General features: G+C 38.3%; 2 protein-coding genes across 2 annotated transcripts; one reads left to right on the forward strand and one right to left on the reverse strand.

Moving 5' to 3' along the window:
* Positions 1–4144: 4144 nt before the first annotated feature.
* Positions 4145–5074, forward strand: LOC113899474 (olfactory receptor 4F3/4F16/4F29-like). The gene has a single exon (XM_027552823.1). The coding sequence runs from the start codon at positions 4145–4147 to the stop codon at positions 5072–5074; it is 930 nt and encodes a 309-aa protein (XP_027408624.1).
* A 9779-nt stretch (positions 5075–14853) lies between these two features.
* On the reverse strand, positions 14854–15792 carry LOC113899475 (olfactory receptor 4F15-like). Its single transcript, XM_027552824.1, has one exon. The coding sequence runs from the start codon at positions 15790–15792 to the stop codon at positions 14854–14856; it is 939 nt and encodes a 312-aa protein (XP_027408625.1).
* Positions 15793–22182: the final 6390 nt, after the last annotated feature.

Raw genomic sequence — 22182 nt, forward strand, 5'->3', positions numbered from 1 at the left:
AAGCTTTGACTAGGGTTTTGCCAGATCTTTGGATTTTCCAGACCTTGTCGATAATGTCTCTGCTTTTTAATATGCTGTCTAGGTTGGTCGTACCTTTTCTTCCAAGGAGCAAGCCTCTTTTAATTTCATGGCTGCAGTCACCATCTCCAGTGATTTGGGGGCCCAAGAAAATAAAATCTGTCACTATTTCCATTGTTTCCCATCTATTTGCCAGGAAGTGATGGGACCAGATGCCATGATCTTCGTTTTTTCAATGCTGAGTTTTGAGACAGCTTTCTCACTCTCCTCTTTCACTTTCATCAAGAAGCTCTTTAGTTCTCCTTCACTTTCTGCCATAAGGGTGGTGTCATCTGCATATCTGAGATTATTGATGTTTCTCCTGGAACTCTTGATTCCAGCTTGTGCTTCTTCCAGCCCAGCATTTCACATGATGTACTCTGCATATAAGTTAAATAAGCAGGGTGACAATATACAGCCTTGATATACTCCTTTTCCAATTTGGAACCAGTCTGTTGTTCCATGTCTGGTTCTAACTGTTGCTTCTTGACCTGCATACAGGTTTCTCAGGAAGCAGGTAAGGTGGTCTGGTATTCCCATCTTCTTAAGAATTTTCCATAGTTTATTGTGATCCACACAGTCAAAGGCTTTGCCATAATCAATGAAGCAGATGTTTTTCTGAAATTCTCTTGCTTTTTCTATGATCCAGTGGACGTTGGCAATTTGATCTCTGGTTCCTCTGCCTTTTCTCAATACAGCTTGAACATCTGGAAGTTCACAGTTCATGTACTATTGAACCTTAGCTTGGAAAATTGTGAGCATTGCTTTCCTAGCGTGTGAGATGAGTGCAATCATGCAGTAGTTTGAACATTCTTTGGCATTACCTTTCTTTGGGATTGGAATGAAAATTGACCTTTTCCAGTCCTGTGGCCACTGATGAGTTTTCCAAATTTGCTGGCCTATTGAGTGCAGCAATTTCACAGCATCACCATTTGTTTGAAATAGCTCAACTGGAATTCCATCACCTCCGCTAGCTTTGGCTGTAGTGATGCTTCTTCCTAAGGCCCACTTGGCTTTGGACTCCAAGATGTCTGGCTCTAGGTGAGTGATCACACCATCGTGGTTATCCAGGTCACTAAGATCTTTTTTTGTATAGTTCTTCTGTGCATTCTCGCCACCTCTTCTTAATCTTCTCTGCTTCTCTTAGGTCCATACCATTTCTGTCCTTTATTGTGTCCATCTTTGCATGAAATATTCACTTGATATCTCTTATTTTCTTGAATGGATATCTAGGCTTTGCCATTCTGTTGTTTTCCTCTATATCTTTGCATTGTTCACTTAGGAAGGCTTTCTTGTCTTTCCTTGCTATTCTTTGAAACTCTGTATTCCTATGGATACCTCTTTCCTTTTCTCCTTTGCCTTTAGCTTCTCTTATATTCTCAGCTATTTTTAAGACCTCCTCAGACAATCATTTTGTCTTTTTACATTTCTTCTTCTTGGGGATGGCTTTGATCACCACCTCCTGCACAGTGTCACGAACCTCCATCCATAGTTCTTCAGACACTTTGTCTATCAGATCTAATCCCTTGAATCTACTTGCCACTTCCAATGTATAATCATAAGGGATTTGACTTAGGTCATACCTGAATGGTTTAGTGGTTTTCCTTACTTTCTTAAACTTAAGTCCGAATTTTTCAATAAGGAGTTTTTGATCTGAGCCACAGTCAGCTCCCAGTCTGGTTTTTGCTAACTGTATAGAACTTTTCCATCTTTGCCTACAAAGAATATACTCAATTTGATTTCGATTTGACCATCTGGTGATGTCCACGTGTAGAGTCATCTCTTGTGTTGTTGTAAAAGCGTGTTTGCTACGACCAGTACAATCTCTTGGCAAAACTATGTTAGCCTTTGCCTTGCTTCGTTTTGTACTCCAAGGCCAAACTTGCCTGTTACTCCAAGTGTCTCTTTATTTCCTACTTCTACATTCCAGTCACCTATGATGAAAAGGACATATTTTGTGGTGTTAGTTCTAGAAGGTCTTGTGGGTCTTCATAGAACCATTCAACTTCAGCTTCTTCAGCATTACTAGTCGGCACATATACTTGGATTACTGTGGTACTGAGTGATATTGTAAACGATTCAGTTCAGTTCAGTTCAGTTGCTTAGTTGTATCCGACTCTTTGCAACCCCATGAATCGCATCATGCCAGGCCTCCCTGTCCATCACCAACTCCCAGAGTTCACCCAGACTCATATGCATCAAGTCGGTGATGCCATCCAGCCATCTCATCCTCTGTTGTCCCCTTCTCTTCCTGCCCCCAATCCCTCCCAGCATCAGGGTCTTTTCCAAGAATCAACTCTTTGCATGAGGTGGCCAAAGTATTGGAGTCAGCTTCAGCATGAGACCTTCCAATGAACACCCAGGACTGATCTCCTTTAGGATGGACTGGTTGGACCTCCTTGCAGTCCAAGGGACTCTCAAGAGTCTTCTCCAACACCAATACTTTGGGCTTAAAAAATCATTACTGATGCTTTGGGATAATAGTTTTATGACCAGTTTCACTAATTATGAATACTGAGGTGTGTGTATATATAAATGCGCACATTAAAAGCAAAACATTGAGATCCATTTTTTATATTGTTGGATTTCCATTGCCCCTTCCGTTCCAGGTCTGAGACTTTTTGTGCATTCATGCACCTTTATTTTATAAGTCTTTTACAATTTATGCTCCTGCCTCCCCCCTTTTCAACTCACTCCAGATTTTAGCTGCATGTGTACATATTATGGGAACAGGAGGGCTTGACACAGAGAAGTACAGTCAAGAAGAATATGTGTTCCATGTGGTAATAGTATATTCCCTGCAAAAATGATTAACACCTGGAGAGGTTATGTGCTGTGCTTAGTTGCTCACTCTGACTCTTTGCGACCCCAGGGACTGTAGTCCACCAGGCTCCTCTATCCATAGGGTTTCTCAGGCAAGAATACCGGAGTGGGTTGCTATATCCTTCTCCAGGGTATCTTCCCAACCCAGGGGTTGAACCCAGGTCTCCCACATTGCAGGCGGATTCTTTACTGTCTGAGCCACAAGGAAAGCCAGACAATACTATATAACCCCACATTATTGTCAGGAAAGAGTTGGCCATAGCACCAGATCACAGACATAGGAGGTTTGAAGCAAAGAGATAAGAACTATAAAAGGGGCTACAAGAGAGGGAGGGACAGGAGAGGGTTAGTTATTCTAGGACAACTATGCCATGAGTGTGCATTCTCCATTCCCAGCAAATTCTAAAAGTAGGATTCCAATAGCTATAACCAAGCTATATCATGAGCCTTAGAAATTGAGAAGAGTCTGGAGCAGTAAATCAAATTGACTTCCTTAAGTTCCTTGACTTCCCTTATCAAAACCTGCCCCCACACCAATCCCACCTTGCACATCTTGGCCATGTTCTGGCTGCTAACCACACTACTTTGTATTTCACCTATTTTTCTAAGTGCCCATGCAGATACCCTGTGCTGTGAATACCCATTCTACCCTTTCCTTGGACCTATCATACTCTAGAGTCAGCCCTATGCCCCATGCCTGGTTCTCTCATGCTCACGTCCACTCCATGGGCTTTGTGTGAATTGCAAATATGATTGTAGATAGTAATATAAAATGATTCAGGACACATACTATGTGCCTAAGATGAAGTGAGGTCAAGAAATGACACAACTTGAAAGGCTGAAGAATTGTTTTATGAACAATAAAAATAGAACCAGTGTGTTCTGGCAAATCCATCTCCCCCTCCTTTCTTTTTCTCTTTGTTGCACACTATACCACCTTCCCTTTCCCTCTCAATCTTTGCCATGTACATCTACTATGTTACCATGTTTGTTTCATTCTCTTATTTGTAGGTGAGTAGTCCTGGGGGCTGTGGTAAGAGGGATATTGCATGTGGAAGTGACTCAACTGCTTTAGGTGGCCACAGGTAAAATACTTATTTAATGATAATATGGCCCTGAGAGGAAAATGAGAAGATCTAAAGTCTTAACAGTTTGACTATCCTTCAATAATTAATCATTATAATATGGAGAATTATTAATATTCTTATGTTAGTTTCCTTTTGCTTTATCCGGAAACATTACAGCTGGTAAATCAACTGACAGAATGAATCACTCTGTGGTGTCAAAGTTTGTGTTCCTGGGACTCACCAACTCCTGGGAGATCCAACTTCTCCTCTTTGTGTTCTCTTCTGTTTTTTATATGGCAAGCATGTTGGGAAACTCCCTCATTTTGCTCACTGTTGCAATGAACCCTCATTTACACTCCCCTATGTACTTTCTATTGGCCAACCTCTCCTTCATTGACCTGGGAGTTTCTTCTGTCATTTCTCCGAAGATGATTTATGACCTTTTCAGAAAACATAAAGTCATCTCCTTTGGAGGCTGCATCACTCAAATCTTCTTCATCCATATCATTGGTGGTGTGGAGATGGTGCTGCTTATAGCCATGGCCTTTGACAGATATATTGCCATATGTAAGCCTCTCCACTATTTCACTATTATGAGTCGAAAAAAGTGTATTTTGCTCATGGTTGCTGCATGGATAATTGGCTTGATTCACTCTATTGTTCAACTGGTTTTTGTTGCAAAATTGCCGTTCTGTGGTCCTAATATAATAGACAGCTTTTACTGTGATTTTCCTCGATTTATCAAACTTGCCTGCACAGATACCTATAGGCTGGAGTTCATGGTCACAGCCAACAGTGGATTCATATCCCTGGGATCATTCTTCATATTGATTGTCTCCTACATTTTTATCCTCATCACTGTTCGGAAACACTCTTCAGGTAGCTCATCTAAGGCCCTCTCCACTTTGTCAACTCATGTCATGGTGGTGATTTTGTTCTTCGGTCCTTGCATCTTTGTTTACATCTGGCCTCACCCCACATCACACCTAGACAAATTCCTTGCTGTTTTTGATGCAGTTCTCACTCCTTTTTTCAATTCAATCATTTATACATTCAGAAACAAGGAAATGAAAATGGCAATGAGGAAACTATGCAGTCACTTTATTATTTATAGAAGAATTTCTTAAATGCCAAAAGTATTATGAAGTATCTTTACTGACTTGAAGTAAAATTTAATTTCTATCATTTTAATATCAGATGTTTCCAAGTTTTTTATTTACATTTAAGTGTCTCAGATTAAAATGGCATTATTCTTTTAAAAATGTTAACTGAGAAATTGTGTTGCTGCCTCTGGTTGGAGGAAGCATGTGGTATGGTAGTGTCTCCTGGAGAAGGCCAAATGCTTGTCTCTGAGGAGACATTACCTTGATGAATTTACCATGGTTTAGACTTCAAAATTGAGTCTCTTCAGTATCAGAGTGGGTTACATAAGGGAATGCTGATTGACACTAAGTAAATCGATAATAGATGAAACTGTATACCTCTAAAGGCCCATTTATTAGTTTGCCACACACACACACACACACACACAAATCAGTCAAGTGGCCTGAATTTCCACTTAGGTGTAACTCATTTTTACACTGGAGGAAAATTTTGGGGAAGTCGAATGATGATAGGAACATTAATAAACAGGCAATCAGAGTAAGAACTGTTGACTGATTATTTTGATACTTAATGCCTATATCTCCATGCTACAATATGCCTATCATCACATTTGGAAAAATATAATCCTGACACCAGGCTTTTTTTCTGGATGCTGGCTAGTCATCACAAGACTTATTTTTGACTCTTGTTCATACACTGTTTCAGGCTGTGTAGCCTCTATATATTTACAGATGCAGTATTCTTTCCACATGTAATTATCCAGGCTCTTCCTTTCCTTTCTGTTGGCATGAGTATTCTGTTGCATTTGAATGACTTGAGTCATTCTTTGCAAGCTAAATTTTAGTTTGGGAAGTGTTTTATATATGACTATATTTTCTTCTATAGAAATGAAGGATTTCCATCAACAGATTTATAATTTTCTATTCATACACATTTTCACAAAGAACAAAAACTAATTTTTTAAAAAAAAAGTATTGGAAATAACTCTGATTTTTATACATTCTTATACTTTCTCAATACATCTTTACCAATTTATCAGTACTTCTTTGATCTTACATGTGGTCCTGATTTGTATGTATTTGCTCACTCAGTTGTATCCGACCCTTTCCAACCCATGAACACCAGGCTCCTCTGTCCATGGAATTTTCCAGGCAAAAATACAATAGTGGGTTACCATTTCCTACTCCAGGGTATCTTTCTATCCCAGAGATTGAAGCCACATCTCTTACATCTCCTGCACTGGCAGGCAGATTCTGTACCACTGTGCCACCTGGGAAGCCCAATCCTTATTTAATTCATAACTTATTCTAGTTGATAATTTGTTTGCCTTTTCTTTTTATATCTATTGCCTTTATATCATTTATTCATTTTTTAGTCCATTTTTAGACCCTTGGGAAACCAATACCTATTATCAGTTTACTAGCCAGCACTAATTTAAGTCTCCCTATAATATTTTGAATTGGTACTTTAGAAATGGAAGTTTTACTAAGTTTTATCTTCCATTGATTAAATAATGTTCAGTAGATCCAGCAAGGACTCCCATATTCCTCACTGTTTATGTGTGTTGTATACAAAAATGCCTGCTTCTGCCAATCCTGTCTCTTTAGGCCTTGTGTCAGGTGTGTATCTATGACAAGATAGATTCCCCACCTACATAATGAATAGTTTCTGTATCATCTAAAGTAAAACTTTGTTAATATCATTATTTTTTATACACCATTTTTGTGTTTCCTGTCTAGAAAATAGCCTTTAGTATTTGTTGGAGAGCTGGTTTGGTGGTGCAGAATTCTCTCAGCTTTTGCTTGTCTGAAAAGCTTTTGATTTCTCCTTCATACTTGAATGAGATCCTTGCTGGGTACAATAATCTGGGCTGTAGGTTATTTTCTTTCATCATTTTAAGTATGTCTTGCCATTCCCTCCTGGCTTGAAGAGTTTCTATTGAAAGATCAGCTGTTATCCTTATGGGAATTCCCTTGTGTGTTATTTGTTGTTTTTCCCTTGCTGCTTTTAATATTTGTTCTTTGTGTTTGATCTTTGTTAATTTGATTAATATGTGTCTTGGGGTGTTTCGCCTTGGGTTTATCCTGTTTGGGATTCTCTGGGTTTCTTGGACTTGGGTGATTATTTCCTTCCCCATTTTAGGGAAGTTTTCAACTATTATCTCCTCAAGTATTTTCTCATGGTCTTTCTTTTTGTCTTCTTCTTCTGGGACCCCTATGATTCGAATGTTGTAGCGTTTGATATTGTCCTGGAGGTCTCTGAGATTGTCCTCATTTCTTTTAATTCGTTTTTCTTTTATCCTCTCTGATTCATTTATTTCTACCATTCTATCTTCTAATTCACTAATCCTATCTTCTGCCTCTGTTATTCTACTATTTGTTGCCTCCAGAGTGTTTTTAATTTCATTTATTGTATTATTCATTATATATTGACTCTTTTTTATTTCTTCTAGGTCCTTGTTAAACCTTTTTTGCATATTCTCAATCCTTGTCTCCAGGCTATTTATCTGTGACTCCATTTTGATTTCAAGATTTTGGATCAATTTCACTATCATTATTCGGAATTCTTTATCAGGTAGATTCCCTATCTCTTCCTCTTTTGTTTGGTTTGGTGGGCATTTATCCTGTTCCTTTATCTGCTGGGTATTCCTCTGTCTCTTCATCTTGTTTAAATTGCTGAGTTTGGGGTGTCCTTTCTGTATTCTGGCAGTTTGTGGATTTCTCTTTATTGTGGCGTTTCCTTGCTGTGTGTGGGTTTGTACAGGTGGCTTGTCAAGGTTTCCTGGTTAGGGAGGCTTAAAGATCTCAACGTAAGACCAGAAACTATAAAACTCCTAGAGGAGAACATAGGCAAAACACTTTCTGACATACATCACAGCAGGATTCTCTATGACCCACCTCTCAGAATATTGGAAATAAAAGCAAAAATAAACAAATGGGACCTAATTAACCTTAAAAGCTTCTGCACATCAAAGGAAACTATTAGCAAGGTGAAAAGGCAGCCTTCAGAATGGGAGAAAATAATAGCAAATTAAGCAACTGACAAACAACTAATCTCAAAAATATACAAGCAACACCTACAGCTCAACTACAGAAAAATAAATGACCCAATCAAAAAATGGGCCAAAGAACTAAATAGACATTTCTCCAAAGAAGACATACAGATGGCTAACAAACACATGAAAAGATGCTCAACATCACTCATTATCAGAGAAATGCAAATCAAAACCACTATGAGGTACCATTTCACGCCAGTCAGAATGGCTACAATCCAAAAGTCTATAAGCAGTAAATGCTGGAGAGGGCGTGGAGAAAAGGGAACCCTCTTACACTGTTGGTGGGAATGCAAACTAGTACAGCCACTATGGAGAACAGTGTGGAGATCCCTTAAAAAACTGGAAATAGAACTGCCTTATGATCCAGCAATCCCACTGCTGGGCATACACACTGAGGAAACCAGAAGGGAAAGAGACACGTGTACCCCAATGGTCATCACAGCACTGTTTATAATAGCCAGGACATGGAAGCAACCTAGATGTCCATCAGCAGATGAATGGATAAGAAAGCAGTGGTACATATACACAATGGAGTATTACTCAGCCATTAAAAAGAATACATTTGAATCAGTTCTAATGAGGTGGATGAGACTGGAACTTATTATACAGAGTGAAGTAAGCCAGAAAGAAAAACACCAATACAGTATACTAACGCATATATATGGAATTTAGAAAGATGGTAACAATAACCCTGTATATGAGACAGCAAAAGAGACACTGATGTATAGAACAGTCTTATGGACTCTGTTGGAGAGGGAGAGGGTGGGAAGATTTGTGAGAATGACATTGAAACATGTATAATATCATGTATGAAACGAGTTGCCAGTCCAGGTTCGATGCACGATACTGGATGCTTGGGGCTAGTGCACTGGGACGACCCAGAGGGATGGTATGGGGAGGGAGGAGGGAGGAGGGTTCAGGATGGGGAACACAGGTATACCTGTGGCGGATTCATTTTGATATTTGGCAAAACTAATACAATTATGTAAAGTTGAAAAATAAAATAAAATTTAAAAAATATATATATCATTATTTTGTATTCTAAAGAAAGTATGTCTTTTCAGTTCAGTTCAGTTCAGTCACTCAGTCATATCTGACTCTTTGCGACCCCATGAATTGCAGCATGCCAGGCCTCCCTGTCCATCACCAACTCCCGGAGTTCACTCAAACTCATGTCCATCGAGTCAGTGATGCCATCCAGCCATCTCATCCTCTGTCATCCCCTTCTCCTCCTGCCCCCAATCCCTCCCAGCATCAGAGTCTTTTCCAATGAGTCAACTCTTTGCATGAGGTGGCCAAAGTACTGGAGTTTCAGCTTTAGCATCATTCCTTCCAAAGAAATCCCAGGGCTGATCTCCTTCAGAATGGACTGGTTGGATCTCCCTGCAGTCCAAGGGACTCTCAAGAGTCTTCTCCAACACCACAGTTCAAAAGCATCAATTCTTCGGCGTTCAGCCTTCTTCACAGTCCAACTCTCACATTCATACATGACCACAGGAAAGACCATAGCCTTGACTAGATGAACCTTTTTTGGCAAAGTAATGTCTCTACTTTTGAATATGCTATCTAGGTTGGTCATAACTTTCCTTCCAAGGAGTAAGCCTGTTTTTATTTCATGGCTGCAGTCACCATCTGCAGTGATTTTGGAGCCCAGAAAAATAAAGTCTGACACTGTTTCCACTGTTTCCCCATCTATTTCCCATGAAGTGATGGGACCAGATGCCATGATCTTCGTTTTCTGAATGTTGAGCTTTAAGCCAACTTTTTCACTCTCCTCTTTCACTTTCATGTCTTTTAGTGGATGTCTACTCTGCTGTTTTCCCAGATCAGCAACCTCCTTCTTTTGGTAAATGTATCTTTCTCTTGGAGTAACCACGTGATATGATTAGAAGATGACATGTAGATCCCACCTCTCTGACCACTACTGTCTGGTCAAAGGTTGAGCTTTCTGACCTAAGTCATAATGACATATCTCCAGTTCACAGTTGAATGGTGCAAGTATGGGTCTCTGACCATGATGGGCCAAATCTGAGATTTTCCTTGAGATGTTAGATGAGAATAGAGAGAAAGCAAGCCCCAGTACCTTTTGGAGTATGTTGTGCATAAACTGCTGTCAATCATATTTCCTGCTGTCAGAAATTGAATCTGGGATACTTTTTTAAAGATACCTGAGAGAAGAAGATGTGAGATTTAAAGACAGGAGTTTACAAGTATTCAGTTCTTGGTTTCATGTGCCTAAGGAAGGCATTTAGCTTCATTCTCAGCCTGCATTCATCTTGGTCACTAGCTGAGCCAATGAATGTCCAATATATCTGTCCCCTCCCCTATATTTGTTTAATTTGTGGTTCTATCATCTAAAAGGATATTGACAGGGACGTCCCTGGTGGTCCAGTGGTTAAGAATCCACCTTCCAATGCAGGGATTGATCTCTGGTCTGATAAGATCGCACATGCCACAGAGTAACTAAGCTTGTGGGCCACACCTGCTGAAGCCCACATCCTCTAGAGCCCATGTTCCTCAACAAGTGAAGCCACTGCAATGAGAAGCCTGTGCACCACAGTTAGAGAGTAGTTCCCACTCACTGCAAGTAGAGAAACCCTATGCATTGCAATGAAGACCCCATAGAGTCAAAAATGTTTTTATTTTTTAAAAAGGGACATTGACAATTACAGCTCTGATTCTAAGAACCCTGAATATTCAGTTAATTCTGATGTGAAATCCTTCATTGTTTTATTTCTTTAAGAAAATATTATTTTTCTTCTTATAAAAAAGAAAATATGTTTATCATGTAAGATTTATTTGGAAATTAGAGATTAAAAATTAAAAATCACCATATTGAGATAATTAATAGTAATATCTTGGTATATCTCTTTCTAATGTTCTTTTCCAGTGAGTCTGCTCTTCATATCAAGTGGCAAAAATATTAGAGCTTTGGCCTAAGCATCAGTCCTTCCAATGAATACTCAGGGTTGATTTCCTTTAGGGTTGACTGGTTTGATCTCCTTGCTGTCCAAGGGACTCAAGAGTCTTCTCCAGCACCACAATTCAAAAACACCAATTCTTGGGCATTCAGCCTTCTTTATGGTCCAACTCTTATATCTATACATGACTACTGGCAAAACCACAGATCTGACTATATGGACCTTTGTCATCAAAGTGATGTCTCTGCTTTTTGATACGCTGTCTAGGTTTGTCATAGTTTTTCTTCCAAGTAGCATACATCTTTTAATTTCATGGCAGCAGTCACCATCCACAGAGATTTTGTAGCCCAGGAAAATAAATTCTGTCACTGTTTCCACTTTTACCCTTCTATTTGCCATGAAGTGATGGGACCAGATACCATGATCTTTGTTTTTTGAATGTTGGGTTTTAAACCAGCTTTTTCACTCTCTTATTTATTGTAGTATTCTCCCTGCTTCCTCATAGGTGGAATATTATTTTTTTGTATTATCAGTCCCACATATATGTTAAAGATATTAACTATTATATTTATGTTCAAAATGTCCCTCTCAAATTCTTGTTTCCTTTTTAATTTTACTTATCATATTCTACAACATTAAAGTACTTTTTGTAGACCAACTCCACAGAGCTATTGAATTGCACCTTAATAGTTTTACTCTCTAGTTCTTTTCCTTTCCAGCTGGTACCTAATCAATGTTCATAAATATGTATTTTTATTGAAATATAGTTAATAGAGTTACATATAGTTAATTTAATGCGTTAGTGTCAAGTATACAGCAAAGTGATTCAGTTTTATATATATATATATAATTTTTACAAGATATTAAGTATAGTTCCCTGTGCTATATAGTAAGTTTTTGTTATCTATTTTGTATATAGTAGTATGTCTTTGTTAATCCCAAACTCCTAATTTATCTCTCCTCCCCACCCCCTGCTACCTGCTTTGGTAACTCTGTTTTCTATGTCTGTGAGTCTGTTTCTGTCTTGTAAATAAGTTCATTTGTATCATTATTTTAGATTCCACATATAAGTTATATCATATGATATTTCTCTTTCTGTGATTTATTTCACTTAATGTAATTTCTAGGTTCATCCATGTTGCTGCAAATGGCATTATTTCACTCTTTTTTGTAAGTGAGTAATATTCCATTGTATATGTATACCACATCTTCTTTATCCATTCATCTACTGATGGACATTTAGGTTGCTTCCATGTCCTAGCTACTGTTAATATTGCCGCAGTGAACATTGGGTGTACATGTGTCTTTTTTGAATTATGGTTTTCTCAGGGTATATGCCCAATAGTGGGATTGCTAGGTCATATAGTAGTTCTATTTTTAGTTTTATAAGGACCCTCCATCTCAGATGGTAAAGCATCTGTCTGCAATTCAGGAGGCCCGTGTTCGATCCCTGGGTTGGGAAGATCCCCTGGAGAAGGAAATGGCAGCCCAATCCGGTATTCTTGCCTGGAAAATCCCATGGACCTGGAGCCTGGTAGGCTATTGTCCATGGGGTTGCAAAGAGTTGGACACGACTGAGCGACTTCACTTATACTGTTCTCCATAGTGGTTGTATCAATTTATATTCCCACCAACAGTGCATGAAGGTCCCCTTTTCTCCACACCCTCACCAGCACTTACTGTTTGTAGATTTTTTTAATAATGGCCATTCTAACTGGTCTGAGGTGATATCTCATTATGGTTTTGACATGCATTTCTCCAATTATGAGAGATGTCAAGCATCTTTTCTTGTTTGTTGACTTTCTGTATGTCTTCTTTGGAGAAATGTCTGTTTAGGCCTTCTGCCTATTTTTGATCAGATGGGTTTTGTTTTGTTTTTTTTTTTTTTTTTTTTTGAGCTGCTTGTATATTTTGGAGATTAATCCTTTGTCAGTTGCTTCATTTGCAAATATTTTCTACCATTATAAAAGTTGTCTTTTTGTTTTACTTAGGGTTTCCTTTGCTGTGTAAAAGCTCTTAAGTTTTAATTAGGTCTCATTTGTTTGCTTTTGTTTTTATTTTCATCATTCTAAGATGTAGGTCAAAAGGATATTTTGTGATTTGTGTCAGAGTGTTAATTAATACAAACCCACCCATCAGTAGACAGGCTGTTTAAAGTCTTATGAATTAATGATTTTAAAGTCAAAAACAAAATAAGAAGAAAAATGAATGTAAAAGAGTAAAACAACTTCCTAAAAGATGTCTGACACCTATCAGTAGTTTAAGAAAAGGAATTCATTAAAAAATTCTACCCAAAATTGCTAACCTACATTTTTTAAGAATCTTTAAAATAAGTAGCCATTAGAATGATTTTATCATAATCATTACTTTCTATATCAATAGCTTAGTTTATTTGTATAGATTAGAAAGATTTTTGTCTCTGGCCTATATTATCTTTGGGTCTCAAAAGCTTGAAATTGCCATGGCTGTCTAGTTATGAAAACCATGATCCACTAATAGAAACAGATCAAGGAATGCTGTAATATTCATATATGAAATTCTTGAAGCTCATTTAAAATAACTGTGAAATCTTGGTAACAATAAGAAAAGTTATGGTGAATACCCTTTAAAGTATTGATTAAAGGAAAAAATCAACATAGAATAATACTATTTTATAGTATGTTTCTAATAAGTGACATAAATAAAAGCCATGTGTGAGTGATAACATTATCATCCAGTTATAAAATACCCAGGACCCTGTTGAAGAAATTTCTTTTTGAGCTGCAGAAAAAGAACTTCAAAACAGCAAATAATCATGTGAAATTGATACCAATGAAAAGAGTAATGATCTTACAGTGTCAGTTCTGCTATCACTGGGGTCAGCGATAGAAAGCCAGTGAATACTCTGTTAGTTAGAATACAAACTAAAAAGTTGGCCTGGATTTTTTTTCCAATTTTTTAATCTAAAGTGAGAAGAAAGGAATTAACTGTGTCAGGTGATGGATGTATTAATTATCTTGATATTGGCAATCACTCCACAATGTACATGTATATCAAATCATCACATTTTACACTTTAAACATATACAATTATATTTGTCAATTTTCCCCCAGAAAATTGGGGCAGGGATGGAGAGCTGAGATCTGATTGTTATCCTAGATTTCTCACTTCACATATCTCCGCCTGAGCATTACCATTGATAAAATAAAGGGGTTAGAACACATGATCTTTCAAAGTTCAGTTATAATAGTCAAAAAGCCTATTATAAAGTCAACAGTTATCTAGGTTATCTATTGGAAAAAACAGTTATCTATAGGAAAAACAGTTATCTATCGGGAAAAAACCAATCACATATTACGGCAGTTTGGTAGGTAGTTTGAGAAATGAACATTAACCAATTCCAAACAGGGAAAGAATAACAACGAAAAGGAATAATATTCTAATTTCCAACACTGAATTATTGAACACCTTCTCTGTTTGGCACCTTTTGAGAGATAAGACAATTGGATATGGTGGATTAAGATGATAATCAGCTTTCATTTGAAGTATTTAACATAGTAATTATACAAAGAATGAGCTAAGAATTTCTTAATTATTAAAAAGACAAGATGAAATACTCACCACCCAGAGTAATCATGAATAGTAAATAAAATAATTCATATAAAACATCCAGCAAAAGCTGGAAACATAGAAAACTACAATGTAAGCTCTCTTTATCCTTATTAAGTGTATGGCAACATGAATATCCCTAAATGTAACCTAGTACATAAAATTAATAGAGGCCTGAAATGACATTTTTTCTGTTGTCATTAAGGGTAGAGTTAAATGTCTTTTATCTTTAGAGTATTTAGGACATCTTGCTGTAACTCACAAGCTGATGGCAGAGTTTCTTCATTGCTGCTTTCATCTCCTTGTTCCTGAATGTGTAGATGACTGGATTCAGAAAAGGAGTGAGCACTGCATCAACGATAGCAAGGAACTTGTCCAAGTGTGATGAAGGGAAGGGCCAGGTGTAGAAGAAGATTAATGGCCCAAAGAATAAGACCACCACAGTGACGTGAGCTGACAAGGTGGAGAGGGCCTTGGATACACTACCTGAGGAGTATTTCCAAACAGTGACCAGAATGAAGATGTAGGAAATAATCAATATGAAGAAGGAACCCACGGAGATGATTCCACTGTTGGCAGTGACCATGAACTCTAGTCTATAGGTCTCTGTGCAAGCAAGTTTAATGAGTTGGGGGAGATCACAATAAAAGCTGTCCAATACATTAGGACCACAGAAGGGCAAGTCTACAACAAAAGCCAATTGGGCCACTGAGTGAATGAGGCCAAGGACCCAGGCAGCAGCCAAAATCAAAACGCACATTCGTGGGTTCATAATGGTCAGGTAGTGGAGAGGCTTGCATATGGCTACATATCTGTCAAAGGCCATGGCAATGAGCAGCACCATTTCTGTGCCCCCAGTGGCATGAATAAAGAAGATCTGAGTTAGACAACCCCCAAAAGAGATGGCTTTGTGTTTTCTGAAAAGGTCATAAATCATTTTGGGAGCAGCAATAGAGCAAACTCCCACATCGAGAAAGGAGAGGTTGGCTAGCAGGAAATACATGGGGGAGTGCAAGCTAGCGTCAGCACTCACAGAGAACACAATGAGGAGGTTTCCCATCAGGCTTGCCATGTAGAACACAGAGAAAAAAAGGAAAAGAAGAAGCTGGATCTCCCAGGAACTGGAGAGCCCCAGGAACACAAACTCAGACACCATGGAGTGGTTGGCTGCACCCATTTCCTCTGCAAACAGAGGTGACTCAATTTTACCTAAAAAAGAGAATAAAAATGAAATCAACCTTGTGAAGAGTTACTGACCACATAAAACTACTGCCATAATTCACACAGCCAAAACACATATAATATAACCTTACAACTGAACTGAAATGAACTGAATATTGTAAAGCAATTATCCTTCAATTAAAAATAGTTTTTTTTAAAAATGCAGTTTCAGAAGATATGCAGTAACTATTTGCCAAAAAGCACTGCTTCTGACTCCCCAGTCTCTCTAGAATTCTCTAAGTTTTGATAAAAGAAATAACTATTCTGCTGAATCAAAAGGGTTGTGCAAAGCAGATAGGAGTGCCCTGGAATACCATGAGGGAGGAAAGTGGAAATAGAAATGAACTTATTGATTTTTCTCACTGTTTGTTACTCCCATGCATGGATTTCCCCAAACTTCAGACAATTCTGATGACCTTCATTTTCTTTACCCTCTGACTACCTCTGAAAGTGCTGCACTCAATATGCCAGCAAATTTGGAAAACTCAGCAGTGGCTACAGGACTGAAGGTCAGTTTTCATTCCAATCTCAAAGAAAGGCAATGCCAAAGAATGCTCAAACTACCACACAATTGCACTCATCTCACACACTAGTAAAGTAATGCTCAAAATTCTCCAAGGCAGACTTCAGCAATATGTGAACCGTGAACTTCCAGATGTTCAAGTTGGTTTTAGAAAAGGCAGAGGAACCAGAGATCAAATTGCCAACATTCCCTGGATCATGGAAAAAGGAAGAGAGTTCCAGAAAAACATCTATTTCTGCTTTATTGACGATGCCAAAGCCTTTGACTGTGTGGATCACAATAAACTGTGGAAAATTCTGAAAGAGATGGGAATACCAGACCACCTTACCTGCCTCTTGAGAAATCAGTATGCAGGTCAGAAAGCAACAGTTAGAACTGGACATGGAACAACAGACTGGTTCCAAATACGAAAAGGAGTACGTCGAGGCTGTATATTGTCACCTTGCTTATTTAACTTATATGCAGAGTACATCATGAGAAACGCTGGACTGAAAGAAGCATAAGCTGGAATCAAGATTGCCGGGAGAAATATCAATAACCTCAGATATGCAGATGACACCACCCTTATGGCAGAAAGTGAAGAGGAACTCAAAAGCCTCTTGATGAAAGTGAAAGTGGAGAGTGGAAAAGTTGGCTTAAAGCTCAACATTCAGAAAACAAAGATCATGGCATCTGATCCCATCACTTCATGGGAAATAGATGGGGAAACAGTGGAAACAGGGGCAGACTTTATTTTTCTGGGCTCCAAATCCACTGCAGATGGTGACTGCAGCCATGAAATTGAAAGATGCTTACTCCTTGGAAGGAAAGTTATGACCAACCTAGATAGCATATTGAAAAGCAGAGACATCACTTTGCCAACAAAGGTCCATCTAGTCAAGGCTATGGTTTTTCCTGTGGTCATGTATGGATGTGAGAGTTGGACTGTGAAGAAGGCTGAACGCCGAAGAATTGATGCTTTTGAACTGTGGTGTTGGAGAAGACTCTTGAGAGTCCCTTGGACTGCAAGGAGATCCAACCAGTCCCTTCTGAAGGAGATCGGCCCTGGGATTTCTTTGGAAGGAATGATGCTAAAGCTGAAACTCCAGTACTTTGGCCACCTGATGCGAAGATTTGACTCATTGGAAAAGACTCTGATGCTGGGAGGGATTGGGGGCAAGAGGAGAAGGGGACGACAGGACGAGATGGCTGGATGTCATCACCGACTCGATGGACGTGAATTTGAGAGAAGTCTGGGAGTTGGTGATGGACAGGAAGGCCTGGCGTGCTGCAATTCATGGGGTCGCAAAGAGTCAGACACGACTGAGCAAATGAACTGAACTGAACTGACTGACCTCCGATATGAAATGCTATCAGTTTCATTGATACTCTCTTATGTTTAAAGCTAAACATATTGTGGTTTTATCAAATCATAGTCATCTTTTCCCCATAAAGAGAGAAGATAATGTAGAAACCTTAAAAATGTATCCAACTTCTGTAGCTCAGCTCAAGGAAAGCTTGAGCTGTGAGAGCATATGACAGAGTTAGGACAAGCCAGAAAAGAAATCTGTGCTGCAGACTCTAAACATGGATAAGCCAATGCAATGTAGCAAACAAAATTCTATTATATTAGGAAATCATTGTCCATGCCATGTTCACTTTTCATGGTTCATGGAATGTTGGAAAGATTGAAAAGAACACTGCACTTGTAATTGGGAAAGTTGTGATCAAGCACAAGCCCTAAGTTCATGGGAAGTTAGAATAAGTTCTTTCTCTCATCCCTTCCACACTCAACTCACTTCTTGAACTCAGTTTCATCATCTGGAAAATAAAGGGGACTGAGTAGGTGATCCTAAGTAGTCCTTTCAAGTCTTACATTTCTATGACTTTATAACACAATGCCAGCCCAGTAGGTAATGAACCTCACTGTAATGATGGTATTCCCTGCATTGGAGTGCTACCATATTCACTACCTTTTCCCTCATCTGCAGTTGATTATAAGTCCTGTATCCCATAAAAACCCTATCCCTGTATTAGTCTCCCTCTTCTCTAATTGTTTTTGTTCCACTTACATTGATTAGCACATTATTGTAAATTTTCTATATCATTCATTTTTCCCTTTATCATAACAGTCTGTAATCAATCAGCAAACATTTTCTAGATATCTACTAAGCCCAATGCATTGTTCCAGGACTCTATGGACTTCCTGAAGTATTAAAATATTCACTGCCATTAAGCCATTTACATTTTAGCACATACTAAAATATAAACAATAAAAAATTCTTGCATAGAGAATGTCAAATAAGTAGTATGAGCATAGAATTTGTGAAGCAGAAAAGATACACATGAGCCAGAGTGATCAGGGCTGTCTTCAGAAAGAATCAAGACCTATGATGCAGTTTAAGATATGGATATAGGTTATTTGGATATACAGCTTCATATCTGACTCTGAAAGAGTTGTTGAAACATAATGAGGGAAGAGCTCCCAGTCTGAAGCAGTGTTTGATAAGCTATCAATGAAAACAATGAGAACAAGCCAAAGTAAAACAAAAACAGTGACCACCATGGGCAAGACACTACGAAAACACCTTTACCGACACTATCTTGTTTGATACTTACAAAAACCATAAAAATTATCAGCTCCTTTTCACAGTGAAGGAAATCGAGACCATGAGAGGGAAAGCCATAGATTAGAACAGTAAGTGGCAGAACTGATATTGATTCCCCGATCTGCCTCTTAACCAGTATATAGAGAAGACTTTTCTCATGACTTTCTGATTATTTAACATAACACAGCCATGATTTTTCCTGGCTATTGAAGTAAGGGCAAATCTGTGTAATACCTGCATCTCAGAGCTCCTGGTTGTGTTCCCAGACTGCCGTTGCTTTAACCCCCATGAAGGCCTTTAGCTTCCCATAGAAGAGGCTCTGCTCCTAGTGCTGTCTCATTAACAGAGGAAGCGAAAGTGCTCGGTCTCCACATCAAGGAATAAAATAAAGCCCAGCACTACACTAATTCGAATTCTGTTCCCACTTACAAAACTGTCTCCTGCCTTTTGTAATTCTCTTTCTTGGATCTCAATCTTAGAGAACAATGGATAAATGGGGGGGGGGAATTAATAATAAAATCAGTTTCTGACTGTATGTGCTCTTTCTCATTTGTGTTAATTCTTACTCATTAAGCTCAGCTGAAGCTGCTTCTATTGTACAAGGTAACAATTAACTGATTTCTTTACAAAATGACCCTGTCACCAGAAAATCTATTGAGTCTTGGTCTTTAGGGACTTCAACATGGTACACCAATATCCTCAAGCTATTTCTGAATTTGTCACCAACCTACTCATATAAAGACCTGACATGTGACTGTTACCAAAGAGTTAACCATATTCAACTTTTATTGGTTAAAAGTAGCATTGCTTCATATACAAATAGCTGTAAAAATGCTATTCTTGGGAAAGATCTGGCTAATTGGCACACAGGAGAGTACTGACCAAATGATACTGCAGAGACTTAGGATTGCCAATATGATTTCATTTATCCAAGGGAATTGTCACCCAGAATGCTGTCACACCAACAGAGGAAGTCATGGATTAGCCACAAGCAGGAAGAAAAAGAGATCAGAAAACACCACTTTGTTTACTTAGTTTGAAATATTTATTTCCTGAGTAAGGTTAAAGAATCTCCAAGAAACACATAAATATACTTTTGTTATATTCATATCAAATCAACTTCACCCAAGAAACTTACCAGAAAATAGGGAACTTCATAGAAATCCCTAGTGTGTGTGTTTGTGTGAATTATCTATAAGGCTATTATTCTGTTTTACATTCAAAAACTGGCATATTTATAATCTACATGGAACACTGTTTAACTATTAATTCAATTATATGGCCTATAATTTCACATCAAAAAGAATACTTTTAACTCAGAAATAACTACTATGTTTGACTTCATTGTAGATTGTGAATCAGAAAACTTAAATTCTATTCATGTTTGGTCAGTAATGCACTCTGTAACTTCAGATGTTTCACTTCATATCTCTATAGTAATATTTCCTCATCTGTAAAATGAGGTTATAGAAAATAATTTCTACAGTATCTTCCAGTTCCTAAGCTTCCTATGTTATGAACAATTATATATTCTCATTGATTCATGGGGAGAGGAAAGGAATAAAATGTAAGACCAATTATTGAATATATGGCTTAGCAAACATAGAAATATAAAACTCAGCAGATAAATGAAATTCAATCTTGACAATTTTTTTTACTAATTATCACAGTAGTAAATATAAATTGTAAGTAATAGTATATCTGTTTAGTGTGAAGAGTAGAGCGGAAAGAAAACCTTTCTGCAATATGTACAGCCCTATAGTGGCCTGACCAACTCTGATGGCTCACAAAGTAAAGGGGGAAAAAGTTTACAAAGAAAGAAATTAGCTGATAAAAAAAAAAATCTGCTAAGCTATAACACAACTTCATTCATTCATTGACATGAAGTTGCTACAAAGAGTTGGTGCAGGAAAAGATATACCACATTTTTTAAAGAGCCAGCAGCTATAAGAATAGATTTTTAAAGTACTCATCACAAAAGAAAGAGAGGAAACAGAGAAAGAAAAATAAAGGAAGTGGATAAGAAAGGAAGAAGGGAGGGAGAAACAAAGGAAGAGAGGAGGGGGGGAGGAGAAGGGAGGGAAGCAGAGGGGAGAAGAGGAAAGGAGAGAGGAGGGGAGGAGACAGAAACACTATATGCCCGTGGAGGCTAGGAACATGAGGGAAAGAGCTTGGAGAGAGGGTCAGTCTGTAGGGGCCAGGGCAATATTCCTTTGTGTATGGAACATCATTCTGTCTTCTCTTTACCTATCTCCACCCCAGGCTCAGAGACAGAACTTTCAACCACAAACAATGATGGACCCAAAATGAAGAGTAAACCCCAAGCTAGGGAAACAAGAAAAATGACTCATTTGGAACTCTTATACTAAATTTTTATCCTGAAGAAATGCCTAAGAAAGAGAAAAGAGAAAGGAGGGATTAGGAGAGAGAGAGAGGGTAAAAGGATACATAAAACAAGATACTGGAGCAAAATATAATTTTGTAATAGGAAAGAGTGTAAGATTACCACAAGCAACTATGCTTTCTAAACTGTAAAATGCTAAATAAATGTGAAGAAATTTGAAAAATAAAAAAGTTTTGATTTAAATTCAGAACCTTATAGATAAAAACAGCAAACACAAAATCTACACAATTAGAAAGAACAAAATAAACATGGAAACAAATGGCAGGAAAAAGAGTACAGAAAAAATATTTCCACAGAGCAGATGAAAATTGGGACCAAATATTTCACCATGAATTTTTTAAATTTACAGGATTTATCTTTACACACACACACACAAAGGACATAGAGATTTAAAAGCTCAAAATGATATGACATGGTTGTTGCATCTATGTTCATCAGTGATCAGATCAGATCGGATCAGTCGCTCAGTCGTGTCTGACTCTGCAACCCCATGAATCGCAGCACGCCAGGCCTCCCTGTCCATCACCAACTCCCGGAGTTCACTCAGACTCATGTCCATCGAGTCAGTGATGCCATCCAGCCATCTCATCCTCTGTCATCCCCTTCTCCTCCTGCCCCCAATCCCTCCCAGCATCAGAGCCTTTTCCAATGAGTCAACTCTTCGCATCAGGTGGCCAAAGTACTGGAGTTTCAGCTTTAGCATCATTCCTTCCAAAGAAATCCCAGGGCTGATCTCCTTCAGAATGGACTGGTTGGATCTCCCTGCAGTCCAAGGGACTCTCAAGAGTCTTCTCCAACACCACAGTTCAAAAGCATCAATTCTTTGGCACT

The sequence above is a fragment of the Bos indicus x Bos taurus genome, chromosome 10 (genome assembly GCF_003369695.1).
Source record: "Bos indicus x Bos taurus breed Angus x Brahman F1 hybrid chromosome 10, Bos_hybrid_MaternalHap_v2.0, whole genome shotgun sequence".
In the NCBI taxonomy this organism is placed as follows: domain Eukaryota; kingdom Metazoa; phylum Chordata; class Mammalia; order Artiodactyla; family Bovidae; genus Bos; species Bos indicus x Bos taurus.